At 45.6% G+C, this 21543-nt stretch overlaps 1 protein-coding gene across 1 annotated transcript in view; it reads right to left on the bottom strand.

Annotated features, from left to right (window-relative positions):
* PTPRJ (protein tyrosine phosphatase receptor type J) overlaps positions 1–21543 on the bottom strand; it is a 168934-nt gene that overhangs the window by 44853 nt on the left and 102538 nt on the right. The window contains exons 2-5 of the mRNA XM_042904241.1: positions 5794–5812; positions 3528–3758; positions 1519–1770; positions 168–392 (exon numbers count right to left, since the gene is read on the bottom strand). Of these exons, the coding sequence (XP_042760175.1) occupies positions 168–392; positions 1519–1770; positions 3528–3758; positions 5794–5812 (727 nt within the window). The remainder of the gene's footprint in view (positions 1–167; positions 393–1518; positions 1771–3527; positions 3759–5793; positions 5813–21543) is intronic.

The raw sequence follows: 21543 nt of genomic DNA, 5'->3' as shown, positions 1-21543 counted from the left end.
AGGAAGAAACTCACTGGATTTGCTCTGTCCGAAATCTCTTCCAGAAAACTCCCTCTGACAACACAAGTACTTGTGAAGCAAGAGATAACGGAGAGACGAGAATCACAGAAGACCAAAGTGGGTGCTGGAAAACGCGGGCTGAAGACATTCTACAAAATTCAACATACCCGTCCTGAACGTTATGCGCTGGGGCCCTCCTTCTGTGCCATCTGCTGCTTGAGAATAGACAGCGGCACGGTACTGCGTGTCGGGCACCAACCCCGTAATCAGGACTTCCGTGTCTCCGGTCAGAAGATGGTCCGAAGACAGGTCCACACGTTTGAGCTGGTATCCAGACACGGGGGCCGTGTGGTTCCGGGGTTGCTGGGAGAAGCTCTCCGTGGCGTTGGCATCTACTTCCATCACAAAAGTCAAATACATTAACTGCAACGGAAGCACATGCCTGTCCGCCCACAGCACCTTCCCCATAAGAGGACACGTCAGGCAGCACCCACAGTTACTACACCACAAATTCTTCCCTTCCTCCCCCACAGAGAGACACATCCTCCTAGAAGGACCCTGATTTTCAGCAGCTCTTTCTCTCTCTACTTGTATCCCACGTACCACCCTCCTTCTCTTTCCAACTCGGCTGCTTTCAGCTCTTCCCCTTCTTTCAAGAAAATCGTCTCCCACCCAGCTCCAAAGGTGGTCATCTAGGGACGGCCATTGGACTCAAACCTGGCTAATCTGATCTCACTCCAGGAATTTCTCCCCTGGGCCAGACCCCTTCTGATAGGAGGTGAACTGAGGGACCTGCTGGTGGCCATTTCTCCCTGAGCTTTGGGGCAGGAGCCACTCTGAAGTCAAGGCCGATATGGAAGGAGGCAGGCAGAAGAGACTGGAGTCCCCTCATCTCTTGCTTCAGGGCCTTACTGCCCACAGCAGGAAAACAGACATGAGCCAACAAGTTGCTTTTCTAGCCCAGGCTATTTAAAGTCTGGTTTCTGTCAGTTGTGGTCAACAATCCTAACACCCCCGTCGTAGTACTATTTCTTGATGTGCAAAATGGGGATTAAGCACTTGTTCTTCTCAATTCACAGGGCTGCCTCTGAAAATGCTTCCAACCTGTAAATGGCTACTCCACTGCCAATGCAGAAGACATCTGCTAGCCCCGCTTGCTAAGTTTCGCTTTTCGCAACAGATGTGACAAGTTCATCCGATGGCCCTACTTGGGTTAATGCATCTAGTATTTGTTGAACTGAAAGTTTAAAGAGCTAAAGGGGCCAGCTCCTTTCCGGGATGCCAGACTCAGAAAGCTTCAGCCCCTGTTACCATTCTGAACCCCAATGATCTGACCTGTAAAATGAGAACATTTCCCTCCTTCCTCATACAGATGTGGGGTAAAACTAAAAGTCTGGAGCAAAGCCCTCTAGAAATTCTAAAACTCTATACAACTACAGAACAATATTTCTTAAAACTATTAAGTTACTGAAAGTCAAAACCAGTATGGCAGATGAGAAGCACACTTTTGTAACTCACCTAAGCCACTATCTGTAACCGAGGACTCTCTCCCTTCCTCATTTGATTCTGAAAGACACAGGGTGACCTTGTGTCGAACCCCTGGTGTCAGGTGTGATATGTTGACCACCAAGACTTGAGGCAACTCCTTACAACTTTCAATGCCTTCAAGGAGCATCCGGCAGGTGGCAGTGTCATTGCCATTCTTCCAGGTAATAGCAACTTGCGTCACACCCACGAAGGAAACACGAAGATCAGAAACTTGACTCGGCTCTATTTTAAAAAACACACAATGGTCATTGATGGAACAAGGTATTTGCAGTCACCTTTCCTTGGGAATGACTGGGGTCACTGATGTTCCAATGTGACTCACTAAAAATACTTTTTTTATATCAGGGTCCTGTGCAAGTTCATCATTTCACAGCAGGAAATGATACAGAAAAGAATAAACCTGTAACCAAAGATTTTCAGGATCTCTGCTCTGCTCCACAACAGTTAACTTCAACAGTGATTTGAGAGTCTTCGAAACTGTCTTCAAAATTGTCAAACTGCAGGGGTGCCTAGATGGCTGAGTCGGTTCAGTGTCTCACTTTGGCTCAAGTCATGATCTCACGGTTCACGGGTTCAAGCCCCAGGTCTGGCTCTGTGCTGACAGCTCAGAGCCTGGAGCCTGCTTTAGGGTCATCTCCCTCTCTCTCTCTCTCTGCCCCTCCCCTGCTCACACTCTGTCCGTGTCTCTCTCTCAAAAATGAATAACAACATTTTTTAAAAATGGGTTTTTTTTTTATTTTAAAAAAACAACAACTAAGCACTTAGTCCACGACCAATAAATAGTAGCTGATGAGGAAGGTCTTGTCCCGGGGGGCTTTCAGGTGGAGTGAGGGGCTCAGCAACCAGGCTGGGTATTTCCCGCCACCTTCCCACCTCCTCTGGCCTGTGTCATCTCATCCCCATCCCCATTGCTAAATTCTATCTTCTTTTTCCTCCTTCATTCTTTTCCATCTTCTCCCTGCCCTCTCCACCTGTCCCCCTCTCTTTCACGATAGAGCAAACCTCTATCGTAGGGGGTTTTTTTTGCCTCTGAACCTGTGCTCTACGGAGCAACAAGAGTTTTTTGAGGGTACTGATGACACCCCACTCCTACAGGTCCTCTCTCCTCTCTCTCCAGTTCTTTTTACTTATGGGGCTTCCGGGCAAGATTTTATTTAAAGAAATAGTTTCCTGGCTTGAAAAAAAAAAAAAAAAAAAAAAAAAAGCCTGCTGAAAACTGATGGTTTCATTTGCCTGTTCCATGTACAGAAGGTGCCATGGGCTCCAAGACATCAGGCTTCCAGGGCCTCACCAGCCAAAGAGATCACATTCCCAGATCAGAAAACCAAAAGAAGAGTTCATTTTTAAATGTTTGGTTCTTCCCAGCTTAAAAGAGCTTCTTGTCTCTTTTTTGTACTTTTGATTCTTTTCTGCTTAAAAAAAAAAGGGAGAGAGCTAAATCTGCAGCTATAACACGTGCCTCAGGGTACTGACACATAAGCTAAATAAAAATCTAAACCTAAGCGAGTGTCACTGGGCTATCATTTCATTTGAAACACACACTCTTCTATAAAGTACACCAAACTTCCAGGCCCGGGAAATACTCCTGAGAATATAAACAGCATTAACTTCCCTGCCGGGCTTAAGAAAAGCCTACTAATTACGGACACCATCAAGACACATGTCTAACGGGGTCACTGCTCCCAAGTCTTAGCAGAAAAGCAAATACTAGCCAATAATAGCAAAAGATTTTTAAAAGTGGACCTACTTAAAACCTCCCAAAGCACCCAAGACCTGAATACCGAATGATCCGCATTGATCAGGTAATGATTCAGGTATCACCTGAACTCCTGGGCTTGAACCAATATGGCATCTTTTCTCCTCCCCTTCCACCATTAACGAAAACCAATCTCTCCCCCACAGGCAACGTGAATGGACAAGGCTCTAGGATACAGGGTGAAAAGGAACGTCTCACGATCATTCCTGGGAGCTCATCTTACCTGTCACATCATTTGCGACCGTGGAATCTGCCCAAGTCTTACTGACTGTTTCTGAAGTGGTGAAGGATGTGTATGAAGCTGTTGGGCTAAAGCCTGTGGTGTTATCCCCAACTTGACCTTCACCTTCTGTGTGCGTGTACGTAGAAGCAGCTGAGTCTGTGTTTGTCCATGCTGGGGCCACACTGGTTGGACTGATGGACACAGCTTCAATGTCAGACACAAACAAGGATTCTATTTTAATATGGTTTCCCAAAAGAGGAAAGAAAAAATTATATTTAAAAAAGAAATATAAGAGTCAGGACTGCTCTGCATCTCTACGTTTCAGAAGTGAATTGTGCAATCACAGAATTTCATTTCCCTCTATTTCTCCTCCTGGACTTTCTTCCCACAAACTAACTGTAGATACATATATGTATATATATATACATGCATGCGTGTGTGTTAGTGAAACAGAAGGCTGAAAAACAGAGACCAAAATGACAGAGATTGGCAATGTTGGCTGTCACTTGAATACAGATTAAATCTATACAGGAGCTGATACAAAAAAAGACGTTAAGAAGCTAAATGAGTCTCTCGCCATTCTTAGAAAACACTGTGTGTGGAGAGGTTTTACATGGTGCAGAAGATAACTTTCTTGCCAAACCCTGATACTAGGAGGAAGCTCCGCCATTTTGGGGCACAAAGATAGCATGAGACAGAATAACATAAGGAGAAAAGAGCTGGTCTTTGAATTCAGAACTAGACATACGGGCCCACTCTGTCCCTTACCTCTGTGACCTAGAATCAGTCCCTTAAAGCCTTCCATTCTGGAGTTCCTCTATTGGCAGCTCTAATAAACTATTTTTAACATAAAGGCTTATTTTTATAATATGGTAACCAAAGTCACTGGATTTGGACATTTCAAAAAATCTGAGTTCAGAATCCCATCCTGTTGGTCATTAGCATGTGATTTTACTCAAAGCCCTGGGAGAACATTCTAATCATTTTAGAGCAATGGTTCACAGACTTTTTAGTTTGCATTTCATTTTTCTTTCCAATGTTCTAGGCTTCAGCTGTGATCTGGTATCAGTCACATCTACAGCCACTGAAATCCATCTCAGTAAGACACCAGGAAACTTTTCAGTGATAAACTGTGACTGATTTGAGCAGTCAGATACAGCGGTCACACAAACTAATAAAATGGCACCTCCCACTATATACTTGCTGTACAACAGGTTTTCATTATGATTTTTAAAACGAATCACAGTTCTCTCATCTCCCCTTTGCCCCCTTTTCTCCACGCACGTAAGTTTTCTTCTTTGGCACCGATGATTCAAGGCTACACAAGGTACCTACCGGTTTATTTACCAAACTGATTAACAAGCAAGAAAAAGCAACTGCGGAGCTCTTCTCATTGTTTGTACAGACTTTGCAGAATCACTGTTATTAACTGAGATTGCCTTTATTACAAGGTTTCAGCAAGATCTGCCCCCTTGCCGTGGCACTGGAAGAACATTCTAATTATTTTATCTCTATGGTTCACAAACTTTGGGATCTTACCAATCAGGGAAAAAAAAAGTCCCCAAATTTTGAGGACAGACAAGAGCTACCAATTTTTATTTATGCTAAAAGGTACATTTTTTTAACTACCAAATACGGTTATATTTATTTCTTATAGAAACAAATAATGACCAAAAAAAATAGTAAGGACATAATCCCAGAATATATGGTGCTTTCAACTAAATATGTTTAGCATCACTTAAATCTTACTATCATAGTCTTAGTTTTCTCATTTTACTCTAGACTAGGGAGAACTTCAATGGGCCAACGCTAGTTAGCAACCGGAACTCAGCCCTCCACATGGAAGCAAAATATATAGGAGGCTACGTCTGGTTTTCCAAAGGTTACATACACCCTGTATATCACTTTTAAAAATCATGGAGCAATGTATCAGCCCCAAAAAATATGTATAGGAAAACAGCACATAAAATAAATATAAATCATACTGCATTGTGACAACAAAGTCTTTAAAAAATCACCCACAGATGTAGGCTGGGGAAAGTAAAAATCACAGAAAATAGAAAATTTTTGTCAAAGTTGCGCAAATGATTGAATTCGTTCTTTCACGTGCTGTTTCCACACTCACCCCACTTCTAAAATAAAACTGGAAACTAAGAGTTTGAACAAATTTGCATTTTCTGTGATTTTCACATTGCTGTTAATGATGCTGTGTCCAGCAGGGGGCGATAACGAACAACACAAGAGAAGACCGGGAAGTGCTACTCACCGTCACCTGCGCACACCATCTGTAACAGAAAAAAAAAAACGGAAGTCAGTGCATTCATTCAGCCACGGAAAATGCAAATCAGGAATAAAGCAGTTGAGAATTTAATGATAGGGATGGGGTGTTAACGACTACATTAAAAAAGGCCTACTGGCAGGGACTAGGGTGTGGGGACACTGAATAAGGGAACTCAGTGAAACCAGAGGTCAGTTACAAACAATGGATTAACTCAGTTATATGGAGGCCGAGCCATCCAGTGCTCTTCCCCACACATACATCCAATACTGGGGCAGCTCCCAGGTCAGCCCTCTCCCCTGCCACTGCATCATGAATTGATGCACAGGGACACAGACGCACAATCAAGATTCTCTAGGGAAGCAAAAAGGAAAGCAGGACCATAACAACCCTTCCCCACAGCCATTTTCAGGTCGCACGTACAGAATGTAAAGCCAGGTGCACAACCGAAGAAATCTACTGGGTTTGGGATTTTCCTTGCGCAAAAATCCACCTTCTTCCTTCTGTCGGTAGGTGGCGTAATTTTTTTTTTTTTTTTTTTTTTTTTTTTTTTTTTTTTTTTTTTTAATTACATGGCATGCAGCTTTGGGAAGCATGAATGTTTGAAACAGGAACCTTCAAGATTATTCAGTTGAGTGTCCCAATCTGCCATCTTTAGATCCCCGGAGGGTCCTCAAAGATCTGCATCATGATCCATAAATGATTTCCCCATACTTTAAAAACCTAAAATAATTTGAAGTTGTACATCTATTGTTTAGTAAGCACACTTTTTTGGTTAACAGGATTTTTAAAAGTATGGCCCTCGTAAAGAGGAAAATAATCAAAAGGGATTCTAGTGGAAAAAATGTCCTCCAATTCCCCATCACACTTAAATAAAACCCCAAGTCTTAACCACAGTCTACATATCCCCCATGATCTCATCACGCCCTTCTCATTGTTCCTGAGGCTGGTTCTCTCTTACAGCCTTTACACATTGATTCCTTTCTCCAGAAATACTCTGCCCCAGACCTTCCTGTGTCATGGCCTAAAATGCCACCTCATCAGGCAGTCCTTCTCCAACCAACCAGCGGAAATTAGCAACTCTCACTCTCCATCACATCACTAGTATGTTTCCTCCTTGGCAATTTACCTCAATTATCTTCAGCCTCCTCCAACGAAAATGTATGCTCCATGAGAACAGAAACCTCGTCTGTGCCCTTGCCTAGAATGGTGCATACAGTAGGCACTCAGTAAATGACACTAAAGGAAAGAATGAGCCTCTTGTTTTGGAAAGGAAGGAATCCCCTAAGGCCTACAGGTGGAAAAACACTTGCCCAAGGTCCTACAGCAAGGCCAAGGTGGGACACGGCCAGGAGCCTAAGCACTCAACCCAACCCAAAGGAAATATCCTTCGGGCTTACCAAATGGAGAAGGCAAAGACAACATTCACTTTCATCTCACGGGTTAGGCAGATGGAAAAAAAGATCTGCTCGCCACCCTATCTTCCAGGGGCCCAGGCACCAACCCCCAAAGGAAGCGGAGTCTTCCTCCTCATTCTTCACACCCCACGAAATTCAGGGCCCACACCCTGTTGCTTCTCCTTTCCTACCCACCCACCCACCGCCCCCCCATGCTTTCCATTTCCACCCCCACCCTACCCCCTCAAGCCCCTCTTCGTCTCAGGCCTACGCTCTTTCAGCTCATCTTCCTGCCTCCAGCCCCTGCCGACCATCCATGCCAGGCATCAATCCACTAGTCCCTGGATGGACCACAGGAGACAGAAAGATGAGGAGCAGGTTGCTAAGCAAGTTAGCACAGGCAGCAAGCTTTTCTTTTCTTTTTTTCCTTTTTTTCCACCCAGCAGTTGGAAAACATAAACTACCTGACCTCAAGACCCTAAAATGGCCTGTCCCAGCCCTCTGCAGTGTTATTATCTCTTCATATCTTCATATATGCCTCTACGTGTTGTATCCTGAACTGGGATTCATGCAGTCAACCAGCCACCCAAACAGCGCCCACAAACATTGACGATCGGGGCCTGGTCTCTAACTGCTTTTAGGAAAGCAAGGGGAATAAGACATGTCTGTAAATAAGTCCTTCAAGGTAGAGTAGAAAGTACTGACAGGTCATTGACTAAGCAATTCTCAAGCGCCTGCATGTGCCAAGTGCAGTGTAAAGCCCCAGAGCTAAGACAGACAGACAGACAGACAGACAGACAGCCTCTGTGCCCTGCGGGGCTCACGGCTGAGAGAGACCGTTGAATCAAATGACAGGACAGACGGAAGGTGCCCCTAAGGTAGGTACCACTCGCAGAAGAAAGTCAGAGGACGGTGTACACGGAAGGCCAAAGTCAGAGGAGGGCGTACACAGAAGGCAAAGAGTGTCTGTGCCTTTCGATCTGTGTCCTATACAGCCCTAGACTCAGTAAACGTTGACTGGCTGATGATCATTACATGGGACAAACAGCTCTGAGTTCTAGAGGTGAAAGGGCAAGGGTCACCATCAATATGCACAGAGCCTGACTTGTCAGGCACTGTTCAGGTGCTTTCAGACATTAACTCACTCAATCCTCTCAATAACCCTAAATGTAGGAGCAGGTCCCTCGTGGGCCAGTGAGCTGCAGCGTCTGGATTTGAACCCAGGCAGTCTGACTCACGGGCCATGTCCTTAACCACCGGCCACCCTGCCTCCCGATGTAAAGCAACTGGTGAGAAATATACCAGGACTTAGGGAAGGTTTAAATATCGATTTCAAAAGCTATCAACGTCAAAACCTTTCTTCCTTCTACCCTCCAAAAACTCCAGCAAGCGAAGTGAAGAGTGTTCCTGACAAATCGGGGTACAGTTTCTCCCGGCAGCCCCCCTCAATGTGCCGCACAAACACACCAGCCGTGTCTCTTCGCGGCTCAGCGTGAAACGATCACACGGCTTCCATCTTCCCTGGCCTCACTCCCCCTTCTTTTCCTTCATCTTGACCTCACTGGGCCTGACTTCCTAAATGAAGCGTCAACACTTCAATCCTTTCCTCAGGACCCGGGGGACCTAAAAAGCCCAGACTAAAACATGAGACAAAGGGACACAAGAGAAGTCCATTAGGGGGCTTCCGAGGGAAAAGCTTGCTCACTAAGAAGAAGGAATTACATGGAAGAAAATGCCGTCCTAGTTTGCCGCACTTCATCGGATCTGCCCGTGATGCCTGGAGCTGCTACAGCCTCGGCGTGACAAGGAGGGGAGACATTGCCTACGTCCTGAGGATGGCTGATGAGGAGAAAGGGGCAAACACCTGGATCCTCGTGCTACTAAATCAACCCATCGTACGCTTGTCCTACCGCGAGCCTTCTTGCCTAGGGAGATGCAACCCCCCTTTCATTTGGGGTTGTCTAACATTTAAAACCAAAAGAACACTGGTTGGCACAATAACAACAAAGGTAGCTAGTTTTCGCGTGAACCCTCATTTTTACAGATGAAGAAATTGAAAGGCCAATGATCTGTCGTCCAGGGTCACAGAGCTGGTCAGGGAGAAGTAAAACCAGGATGGAAGCCCCGGTCTGCCGGACCCCTAAACTTTTGCACTGATCACAGGAGAAAAAGACCCTTGCAAACAACACCCCCACAAGACACCTGGCATGGGAGAAACTTTGTAATTACTTTTTAAAAGAATACAATCCGGGCGCCTGGGTGGCTCAGTCAGTTAAGCGTCTGACTCTTGACCTTGGCTCTGGTCGTGATCTCACCATTGTGAGATTGGGCTCCACACTGAACATGGAGCCTGCTTAAGATTCTCTCTCTCCCTCTACCCCTCTCCCCTGCTCATATGTTCACTCGCTCTCTCTCAAATAAAATAAAATAAAATAAAATAAAATAAAATAAAATAAAATAAAGTAAAATAAAATAAAATAAAATAAAACAATACAATCAACAGAAAACTCATCTTTCTAAAATTAGCTCCAAGCCTACTTGTACCAGGAGGTGAAATAGGTTCACACACCAACCATGAAAGTTAACTGCAGAAAAGAGGAAGCTGGGGACAACTTCCCAGCAGTACCAGCTAAACACGATGAGAGTAACCTCTGCTCCTTCCCTTTCTAAGAGGATCCAGAAGAACTCTAGTGATTACTAATCAAGAAGGCATCCACAGAAATCATCCTGTATTCAAATGCCCTTCCACATCTGCTCCCTAACCCGGCGACCCCAAATCCTGATAGAAAAAGAAGGAAGCTTTCCATTTTACTGAATCTCCCAAAACAACCCTATAAAATAGAAATTATACTCCCCACTTTACAGATGGGGACACAAGAGCTCAGAGTACACAACCCGAGGTCACACAACTGAGTTTCCCGGCTGGTGTCACTTGCCCCAGGCACAGGAAGGAGAGATGAAAACAGGTGCTTGAGGCTGGAGATAAAACTCTCTTCTCCTCCCTACCTCCCCCAGGGGCAGAAACTGAGCTAGATTTAGCGTGCACAGGCTGCCTGGTGCCAGCGGCACATCAGACTCCAATGTTTGTCCCCTTCTCATCCGAGGCTCCCAGGCGTCTCCCCCCTAGCTTCAGCAGACCCATCCATAAGAGGGTTATGAGTGAGCCTGCCCTGTGGCCAGGACTCAGGGGATGCCAGAAGTCACAGCCCCTGAACCCAAGCTGAATGAGGGAGTAGAGCTTCCATAAAAAGGAGTGGGTGTCACAGCAGCACTATTCACAATAGCCAAGGTGGAGGACAACCTAATGTCCATTGACAGATGAATGGATAAGCCACGTGCTGTACAGCCATACAAGGGAATACCATTCAGCCATAAAAAGGAGTGAAATTCTGGTACATGCTACAACGTGGATAAACCTCAGAAACATTATGCTACATGAAATGAAGCCAGACACAGAGGCCCATATGTTGATTTCACTTACAGGAAATGTCCAGAAAAGGGAAATCCATAGAAACAGGCTGTGAGAAGACCAGTAGTCGCCAGGGGCTAGCAAGAGGGAAAAGGAAGCATGACTGCTAATAGGTACAGGGTCACCTTTCGGGTAATAAAAATGTTTGGAACTACATAAAGGTGGTGGTTGCACAACACGCTGAATGTACTAAGTGCCCCTGAACTATACTCTTCTAAATGGTTAATTTTATGTTACGTGAATTTCATCTCAATTTTTTTTTAAGATAGTAGGAAGGTAACTTTATATGATCAAGTTCAGCCACTAGAAGGAAGAAGGGAAAGAAAGCTTCCTGAAGGAAGAGGCGGGAGGTGGGGGAGAAGAGGACGGTAATAAATAGGGAGGTTTTGGAAAGAAGATTTGGAAAATTAGAAAAGGGAGAAAAGGGGGCACCTGGGTGGCTCAGTCAGTTGAGCATCTGATTCTTGATTCTGCTCAGGTCATGATCTCAGGGTTGTAGGACTGAGCCCCGAGTCAGGGTTCCCGCTAAGCGTGGAGCTTGCTTAAGATTCTTTCTCTCTCCCTCTCTCTCTCAAAAAAAAAGAAAAGAAATGAAATGAAATGAAATGAAATGAAATGAAATGAAATGAAATGAAAAATGAGAAGAAAAAGGAAAAGAGAAAAGAAAAGAAAAAAGAAAAGAAAAGAAAAGAAAAGAAAAGAAAAGAAAAGAAAAGAAAAGAAGAAAAGGGAGAAAGCACCACGAACTGGAAATTAGAAAGCTAAGCTGGGCAAAACTGCCTGACCGAAGGCGCTCTGGGCAACCTCCACTTTCGCATTCTGAGGATAAAAAGGAAGGAACTCGAGTTTCCTGGACACCTACTGTGTGCCAGGCACTGAGGTGTGCTTTCTACATCCCTTGTCTGAGCAGAGTCATGGAATCACAGTTAAAAGCTTAGGATCTGGAATCAGATTGCCCGGGGGGGAAATCATTCAGTTTCACCATTTACAGGTTCTGTGACTTTGGGCAGGGACCTTAACCTCTCTGTCCCTCCGGGGCTACATCTGTAAACAGGGATGATAATCATGCCTGCCTTGTTGTGGTAAGGATGAAAGTAGGTGATGTCTTTAACAGCTATTGCTATCACCATCATCTTTAAATCTTCAGAGCAACTCTGCAAGGTACTTTCATCCCCATTTTACAGATGACAACACCAAGGCTCAGATCCTACTGACAAAACCAACGGGCAATCTGAAACTCATATCTGCGAAGCATTTAAATGAATGAGCAACAGCTCAGTTACAGAGGTAGGCACTGAGGCCCAGAGGTAGAAAGCGGCTTACTCAAGGACACATAGCCAGTGAGGAAGCACCAAAACCAGAACGCAGGTCTTGATTTCTACCTCAACCTCAACCACTTTCACTAAGCTTCCCCAACCCCTTCTCTCCTGGGATGCAGACACAGATGGAGTACTCATAGCTCACCCTCCTTTCTCACTACTCCTCTGCAAAATCCCCCATACAGATGACCCAAGACTTCTGCAGGCCCCCATGGCTGGGCAAATGAAGCAATCACTGAGATGAGAGATTAGGCTCACTGATTTAAGAGGAAGACATACAGACATACAAAAAAAAAAAAAAAAGTATGATACTATCTTCAATTCTGCCACAGACTTCAAAGTCTGCTGACCTCGACTCCCCAGGCTCAGTAGAAACCTACTAGTCAACCAGATGGCTGGTATTAACTGACCATCCTACACTGAATAGCAGAGTCACCTCCAGACTCTTTTCCGAGAAGCAGACCCCGGCTGTTGAGCCTTCCAGCCTTATTCATCACTCCCCTCCCTGAATGTGTTCCTGTTTCACTTTGGTTATGCCAATGTGATGAGCCAAACAAAGTTCTCGTTCTCTTTGGAAACTACCACCGGTCCTGAAACTATAGTTCCAAGCATAAGGATCCTCTTCCAGGACCCCCGGAAAACCAAACTATTAATATTGCCCTCAATGCCAACACAACGCAGCCAAAGCTGCAGCCATTACATCAGTGGTCCACTCTGAACAGTGGATTCTTTCTACTCAACACCTAAATCACAGGATGTCATTAGCTGCATTTACCTAAAACTTTGAAATTCTCCCCAGCTCCTCTACATATAAATTTTACTCCTACATTCACAGCAAAACACACACATATGGATTCTCTTCTCTCCAAGTCTCCCTGTAAATGCCCCATTAAACCTGTCTCCCAGGCTATAACTAGAATAACCTGACCCCTCCCTCCCTTCGCCCTCCACCGGTACACTCAGTAGCCAGGTCCTAAAGATGCTTCCTCGCCCAAAGCACCTTGACTTCCCCCCTTCCATGCTGTGGCCACCACAAACCAAATCCTCTTAACCGAAGCAGCCTCCTCCTAGGGCTCAGAAAAACTCAGGCCGTATTTATTTTTTGAAGTGCTCAGTATACACTTTCAAGAAATTTAAAAGTACCAGAAGCGGGTAATATCTGTTGCAGTATATTTTCCCTTCAATCCTGTCAGAGCGTCACTGTGACTCTACCCATAATCCCTCATTTGGAGGATAAAAGGCCAACACCTAAATCAAGGCCCTTTGTGATGAACACCAGAGGTGACAGCCAGGCCCTATTTCTTCATCCACACCCCTGGCTGCCCCTCCTCTAACCTCTCCCTACAACGCACGCACGGTGAAAAATAAACAGAACCACTACATTATTCTCTCTAAAACATGCTAATATTCACCGGGATCCTGAAAGGGACAAATGGGCACACTCAACTGGGGTGGGGGTGCGGGGTCCTGAAGACAGTTTAAGAGTCTCTTTACAAGAGTGGGGGTGGGGTAAGTGGAGCCAATAAGGGACGGGCAAGAATCCTAAGGCAGCAGCAATGGGGAAAGAAAGGAAAAGTGTTGAGGGACTGCCCCTCCCCCATCTCTATCTGGGAGAAGTCAAGGGCATCCACTGACGTAGCCCATGGAAGTCAGCCTCTTCCCAGTGGCAGGGAAGGTGGAGATGAGCAGGCAAGGGTCTGCAGGGCTGCACAAAGGATCCACACCACAGGGCTCACGTCCCCTCACATCTGAGAGCCTGTGACTATGGTAAGCACAGCCCAGCATGGTGACCAAGAGGTTTAGGTTCAACTGCCCCCAACAGTCATGAGTGGGGAGTGGGGGGGTCGTAACGGTCTCACCAAACCATCCAGTTCATCACTTTTAAATAGCGGAAGGATATACATAACACAGATCCCACATCTGAGATCTCCCTGAGGCTCAAACAAAACAAGGATTCTGGATTCCCAGCCTAAGAGCTGTCTTCCACCTCACCTAACCCCTGAAGCTGCCACCTGTCAGCTCCCTTGATGACCTTCTCCCTTGATGACCTTCAGGAAAGCTCCAGCCCCCAGCTGCTTCCAGATTCTGAGCCCCTTTCAGTCCTTGCCGCCCAGGCCTTCCCCCCACCTCCAACCCACCCTGCCCCAGACCCTGCACCGCAACAAGATACCGAGGGCACTTAAGGCGGTTCCGACTCTCCAAACAAAAGAGGCAGGAAAGCACGTGACAGTGCAATGTGGAGCCACCCCACTAACCAGGCAGGGGGTGCCCAAGGACACTGTGAACTTGGGTCTGAAGGGGCTTGAGGGCGATGTGTCAGGGAAGAGTGGTAGAAACACCACCTAAAGAGGGACTCCCTGCAGGTACTTAATGCTGGTTGACTCTACTTGTTACGATACTGATTAAGCTCTCAACTAGCCTTACAACAATCCCAGGAGGCAGTAACGGTGTTCATCCCCATTTTCCAGATGGAGAAACTAAGCCCTGGAAAACTGAAGGTCCTGATCCAGCATCTTAACAGCTAGTAAACCTAAGATTCTAGCCCAGGTCTATCTGACTTGGAAGTTCTGTACCTTAACCCCTCCCAGGAGCACTCAGTTGGCTTGTCCCTGAGCAAGTCTCCACTGAGACTACGGAACCCAAGTGACTCCAGGGCTGCCGGCCACGAACCCCTGCCTGCCAAGGGTGTTGGGGACAGGTTCTAGCAACGCATTTAAACGGACTCCATTAAGAAGGCTTCTGCACTGCTCTCAAAAAGAGCGGAGTGTGAGGGTGAATTCACAGAGCAGCCTGGATTTTAGCAAGTGACAAATCTTCAGGTTTTCCATTATACACGTTTGGTTTTTAGGGATAGATAATAAGTGGCTGAATAACACAATGGGTAACAATAGACTCTTTATCCTTCTAAAACCAAGCCCACGCACCATATGACAATAGTTATTTTTACCCACTGACGTAATTAACTAAAATGTGAACTGCTTCAAGCAATTTTTTAAATCAAACAGCATTTTATGGGACTTGGTGCATGCAGGGATCTCAATTCTGAAAGGCCATCATTCTTCCTAACTCTCATTTATCTCCCTGGTGAAAATCACCCCCAAGAGCGCACTATAAAAGTGGCCCCTGAAAGGTACATCATTCATTGATCATGAAAATGGTCGATGGGATGGGCTGTCCCTCTGAACCCAGAAGCCAGGCAGTAAACATCTTTATGGGAAACTCCCCAGAAGACAAGTGTGGCGTTGGGAGGTGGCATGCATGCTGGGCATCCGTTTCCACCCTAGAGTCCAAAAGGCAAGGGACAGGCAGCGTGGCAAAGGCGAGAAGGAGCTGGCTTACTCTGCCTCCTTTGCAAATAGGTGACTCTCTGAACTTGATGCTGTCATCGAAAGGGATTGCAGAGAAGGGTCAGCAAAATCCAGAACCCTGTGTCCCAGAAAAGCCAGGTGCGGTTCCGATGGAAGGGATGGGCACCAACCAGCTTGCATAGACCAGCTGGCTCATCTCTTCCCTCCTGGGACAGCTGGAGGCATGATGAACTCTTCTAATTGCACAGAACACAAAGTAACCAGAGGGGCTATTTTGGTGAGGCTATGTGAACTTTGAGATGCAGAGCTGAGGAAATCCCAGGCCAGAAGTTTCCATGGGTATTTTTAGCAGCAGAACTATTATTTCGAGAGGAATCTTCTGAAGAACTACATGTATAAAGTCTCACATTTCACACATATCTAAATATACACATGTATATGTACATATATGTACACTTGGATGGAAGCAATGTTTTGTTATGTATTTATTTTAAAGTTCAAGGTATCTTATTTTAATGAAACACTTACGGAACCCCCTGATGGAACTCAAGGAACACGGTTTGAAAACACTAGTTTTCAAACTTTGACTTTATGAAGGGAGAAAGTAAGTCCCAGAATGGTTCAGCAACTGGACTCAGATCACCCAGCACAGAGGCTAAGGCACAAATCTGCAGACTCCTTGCAAGGGTTCATCCCCTCATCTCAAGGGAAGGTGAGAGTGCAAGCTCCAAACCCCTGTCTGAACCCCTTCTCCACGTTGTATGATACATCTGAAGGGCCTAAATGGGAGCGTCATTGTCCAAATCCAGCCCACTGACGTGTTTTACTCAATCCACAGTGTTCTGTTTTGTTTTGTTTAATTTATGTCCCTTAGAACACGGCTCTATTTTTCCCCATTGGGCTTTCCAACTTTATTGATAGATAACCGACAAATAAAAATTGTATATATAGAAGGTACAAAGTGTGAAAATTAGGAGTCCTAGCATTTTTTAAATCCTAATGTTTAGCTTCTAAAAAAAATAATAATAATAAGATCTGGCTTTCTTACCCAGTCACATTGAAGCAATTAACTGGATCGGAGTGTCAGCTTCCCCTTTTGGTGGGTTAAGTCCTACGAGTTCACCACACTCCCAACCAGCATCACCTCAATGCTGAGGGCAAATACTAGTTGCCAAGCAACACGGTACCCAATCTGTGGCTTTTTTCTATCAAACGTGAGCATATGAAAGATCAAGAAGCAGTGTGATTTTTCATTATTCAGCCCATTCCATTTATTTACCTTCCCAACTACCCCTGAAAACATGTGAGTTTCTAACTATTGATCGAAGAGCATCTTGCAAAATTCATGGGTTGCAATTATTAAAGAACTGTTTACTTTGTAAGTTTCTCTCTCAGGAAGAGATCTCTGGCCAATGCCAGATGTGAATTATGTACACGTTGTGAATGTAAAATGCACCAGTTTGCCTGCCCCTAAATTCTCTGCTCACCCCAGCTCAACCTACCTCCCAATGCTACCACCACCTCCAAAAAGGCGCAAAAACCAGGGTGGAGAGTTCCGATCCTTCATTAAAGACTTTAATTTCCTACTTTTACATCTGAATAATAAAACCACTCCAAAACTCCCACCAATTCCTCCCTGCACTGCCCATCCACCTCAGGGTGTAGACAAAAATAGCTAATAGCCACCACTCACCAAGAGCTTGCGATGGTCAGGCTAGTTCCTCATGGAATCCTTCCTTCCTCACCCCACCCAGCTGGATGTATCTATAATCTACGCCTTCCTGACTCCCCAGCCTCCCACATCCCTCCCACTTCCTCCTAGAAGAAGACCAAACATCAGGACACCAGGTTCCAGCTTCCACCTTCACAAGCCTTGCCATCAGCTGACCACGAAAAGCTAAGGGGTCTTTCACGACCTATTCCCTCTGGCCAAAAAGCCACAAGGGCCAGTGGTGATTTCCACAGACCCAGATGCTTTTCACGCCCTCTCAGAACCATACTGAAGTAACTCTGTGTTCTTCCAAGGCTTTGCAAACAGAGGTTTCCACGAGCCAAACCACCACCCCACTGATCCCCCACCGCATGGTGGCATTGAGGGGGAGAGAGAACTGGGTGTGGTCAAAAATCAACAGGACATGGCATCAGGTTCGGATGTGAAGCCTGGCAACCACCACATCTTAGCCAAGGAGCCTTAAGGCCACACTCCTTGAATTCTTTCACCTGTAAGTCACCAGCTACTCTGTAGGTTTCATGTGGAGAATGAAGGGCACTTAGTAGGTCCTCTATACACAGCAACAAACGTCAGTCCTTGAGAGGTGGGACAGCACAGTGAACGTGCTTCTGGAGTCCAACCCTACTGACTGCGTGAACCTGAGGGAGACACTCGCCCCCTTTTGGTGACAATAATAACCACACCCACCAGAAGCAAGGGTGGGGTGAACTACTGATAAGTAGTGAACCTGAGCCATGGGTATATGGGAGTTCATTTGTGTATGTCTGATAAGTTTCGCAAATAAAAAAGTAAATGGTGGGGCACCTGGGCGGCTCAGGTTGAGTCGGTTGAACGTCCGACTCCTGATTTCAAGGTCATGATCCCAGGGTCGTGGGATAGAACCCCACGTCAGGCTTGACACTAAGTGTGGAGACTGGTTGGGGTTCTCTCTCTCTCTCTTTCTCTCTCTCCCTTCCTCCCCTAAAAAAAAAAAAAAAAACAAAAAAAACAAAAAAACAACCCTCTCCTTCTACCCCTCTCCCTGGCTCACATTCTCTCTCTCTCTCTCTAACAAAAAAATTAATTGAATTAATTAATTACAAAATGAAAAATGAAAAAGTAAATGGTACAAACAGTATTTGCTGTTTACCGTGGCCAATTTGAAGTGACATAATCCACAGCAAATACTTCACCTACAGTGAGGGCACAGGCGATGTGAGCTATCATTCCAATTACTACCACTCCCAGGAGCTGGGATCAGAGGGCCCGAGAGGTGACACACAGGGAGGGGTAAGCTGGCTTGCACAGAAAAAGCAGAACCAGAAGGTATTTCTGTTAACACCGAAGCAAGAACAGCAGAGACGGGCCAGCCGGCATCTTGGATTCTGTCGTGTGATGAGAGGAACTTGAGCTACAATTCTCGGACTGGCTGCCTTCTTGGTCCCTCCTGCCCACCCCAGCCAAAGCTGCACTGAGGCCACAGGTTTGCTCTCTGCAAACCCACAATCAGCCCCACTCCCTTACACTGTGGGTGGAGTCGGCCCAGTTTAGTGGATGGCACAGGACTCAGGCCCTACTTCTCCCCATGTGCCAGAACAGTCTCAAGGTGGCCTCAAAGTTCACAGGTGGTGGTGACAGATCAGTTCTTACACAGATTTTTCTGCCTACAGTATTCCCTTCTAATTAAAAAGTACATCACTGAAACAGCCAGACAACACAGGAAACTTCAATGGTTTTTTTGTTCCCCAATCAGCTTTTTTCTCTTTAATTTTTTTTAATGTTTATTTATTTTTGAGAGAGACAGAGACAGAATGCGAGTGGGGTAGGGGCGGAGAGAGAGGGAGACACAGAATCTGAAGCAGGTTCCAGGCTCCAAGCTGTCAGCACAGAGCCCACTGTGGGATTCGAACTCACGAGCTGTATGTGAGATCACGACCTGAGCCGAAGTCAGTCGCTCAACTGACTGAGCCACCCAGGCGCCCCTCCAATCAGCTTTTTTATTTTAAATGTTTGTATTTATTTTTGAGAGAGAATGCAAGCAGGGGAGGGGTGGAAGGGGGAAGGGGCAAAGTTTCTGAAGCAGGCTCTGTGCGGACAGCAAGGAGCCCAATGTAGGGCTTCAACTCATGAATTGCGAGATCATGACCTGAGCCAAGGTCAGACGCTCAAGCGACTGAGCCGCCCAGGTGCCCCTCTCCAGTCAGCTTTTAACAATAAGCTAAATACAACCATCACCAACCCCCAAAAAAGGTTTCAAGGCAAAGCCATACCTTCAACCTCTCCAAGAAACTGATCTTTGATAAAATGCCACCTTGGCAAATTACCTGGGGCAGGTATTATTAAGTCAGTGATGCCACAAAGTAGACACTTGTATCTGACATCCAAGCAATGAAAAGAGAACTCTGAGTCATAAAATACTGGATTATGGGAGAGCTGGCCCAGCAGAGCCTGTCCATGACTTGTAAAGACAGAGATGGGAAGTGACAGGTGATTTTCGACAACTCATAAAGTCTAACGAATGCCCTAAATCAGATGTCGGTGAAAGGCCGTTTTGTAAAAGGCCAGACAGTATATATTTTAGGCTTTGCAGGTCATACTACTATAGCATTAACAAATCAGCCACAGACAACGCGTTACCTAATGACCATGGCTGTGTTCCAATCAAACTTTATTTATAAGCATTAAATTTGTGTTTCATATAATTTTCACCTGTCATAAAATATTATTCTTCTCTTGAATTTTTTTTCAACCATTTAAAAATGTAAAACCTACTCTTAGCTCACAGGCCACCCAAAACTAAGTGGTAGGTGGATTTGGCCCACGAGACCGTAGTTTGCCGACCACTGTCCTAAATCATGTATTTACCCTGGACAGAGCCGCAGGCACAGGCTTACAGCAGGACAGAACATGAGCCTGTGGTCTGGGTCTGGTTCTGTGTCCCAGTTCCAACAATTACTACCTTGAACATGAAGCTAAAGTTTCATCTTCTCATCTGAAAATAGGGATTTACAACAGTTCCCTCCTCGAACACTTAGGAGAATTCAATGAAATAATGGCTGGCACAAGACAAATGTTCAAGAGAGGATAACTCTATCATAATTGCCATTGTTTCTTTGCTTGTTTCTTTGTCTTTGGCTAGACTTCAATCAGCTCAGTGTGAAGAACACAGGATCTCTCGATGCTAGTCTGAATTTCCAATTGGAAGTCTTTGGCTGATATGACATAGGAAGGAACAAAATGTCTCTGAATGAATACAGGGTATTCAAGGGAGAAAATAACTTGCAATATGGGCCCATTGGTGACAGAGAATGGTGACTGGAGGCCAAAACACATTGGCCACAGGGGCGCCTGGCTGGCTCAGTCAGTAGAGCATGAGACTCTTGATCTCGAGGTTGTGAGTTCAAGCCCCATGTTGGGTGTAGAGATTATTTAACAATAAAAAATCTTAAATATAAAACACACACACACATACACACACACACACTGGCCACAGAGCTGCTTCTCAGAGTAGCTCTTCTGGTTATCCTGTACATTTGCATTCTGACCCTCTCTCAGCTTAAGGCAACTTATTTTTCTATGTGTTTACCTTATCTCTCTAGCTAGATGATAAACTCTCTCCTAAGGTAAGGGGGGGGGGGGGGGACACACACTTCACATCCTCTCATGCCTAGTATATAGTCTTCCCTGATACATACTCGCTCAGTGCTGGCTGATTGTGGGTTTTAACTGGTTCTCCAGGACAGGACACAGAGCTGGCCTGAGCATGAACAGGTAAAGCCAAACAGATGTGTGTGAACTTCAGGGCCTCAAGAGCAAGCAATTGGGATATATGTGGTCACTCGTAAGGTAGGATAAAATCTTAGAGATTATCTATAGCAATCTGCCTCCATTTTGAGTTAAGGAAATGGGCCCAGAGAGGTAAGGTGATTTGTCAAAGTAGCTGGATCTGAAACTCATTCGTTCACCCCATGTTCACTGACTGCATTCTATATGCCAGGCCCCATTAACATTCTAGGGACACAGAGACAGAAGCTCCCTGGTCTCACATTGCTTAAGGATTAGCAAAGGAGACAGAGAAATAAACAGTGGATTTTCTTCTTTGTTTCCTTAGGTGGAACCATTTAATTCAGGGAAGATATCAAATTCGTACATTCTACCTCTCTATTCTATTTTCTCCTGAGCTCTTCAACATACACGCCTTTTTTTCAACAACAGATGTAATCAATGCCTTCGGTAAGGAAACCGTGAGTCATAAAAGCAGAACTCACATTTCATGTACATTTCTCCACATTATCGACATACCTCAAATTCTTGTAAAAAGCTGGGCCGCCATCTCCTACCTTGCCTCCTGCTGGTCCTACTACCTAGAAAGCGAGAGTTATCTTGCTCCCTCCTTTTCCCAACTGACTGGGAATTCCCAATTCCTGCTCATTCTTCCACCAGGACACCTTCACCTAACTCTGCTTCCCAGCATGGCAAGAGCCGTCCTCTGTGGGTCTGCTCAACCCCCAGCCTCACCTCTTGGGGCTCATGA

This window comes from Panthera leo, chromosome D1 (assembly GCF_018350215.1).
Source record: "Panthera leo isolate Ple1 chromosome D1, P.leo_Ple1_pat1.1, whole genome shotgun sequence".
NCBI classification, from domain to species: Eukaryota; Metazoa; Chordata; class Mammalia; order Carnivora; family Felidae; genus Panthera; species Panthera leo.
Note: the sequence above shows the minus strand (reverse complement) of the source record. Positions and strands in the feature narration are given on the sequence as shown.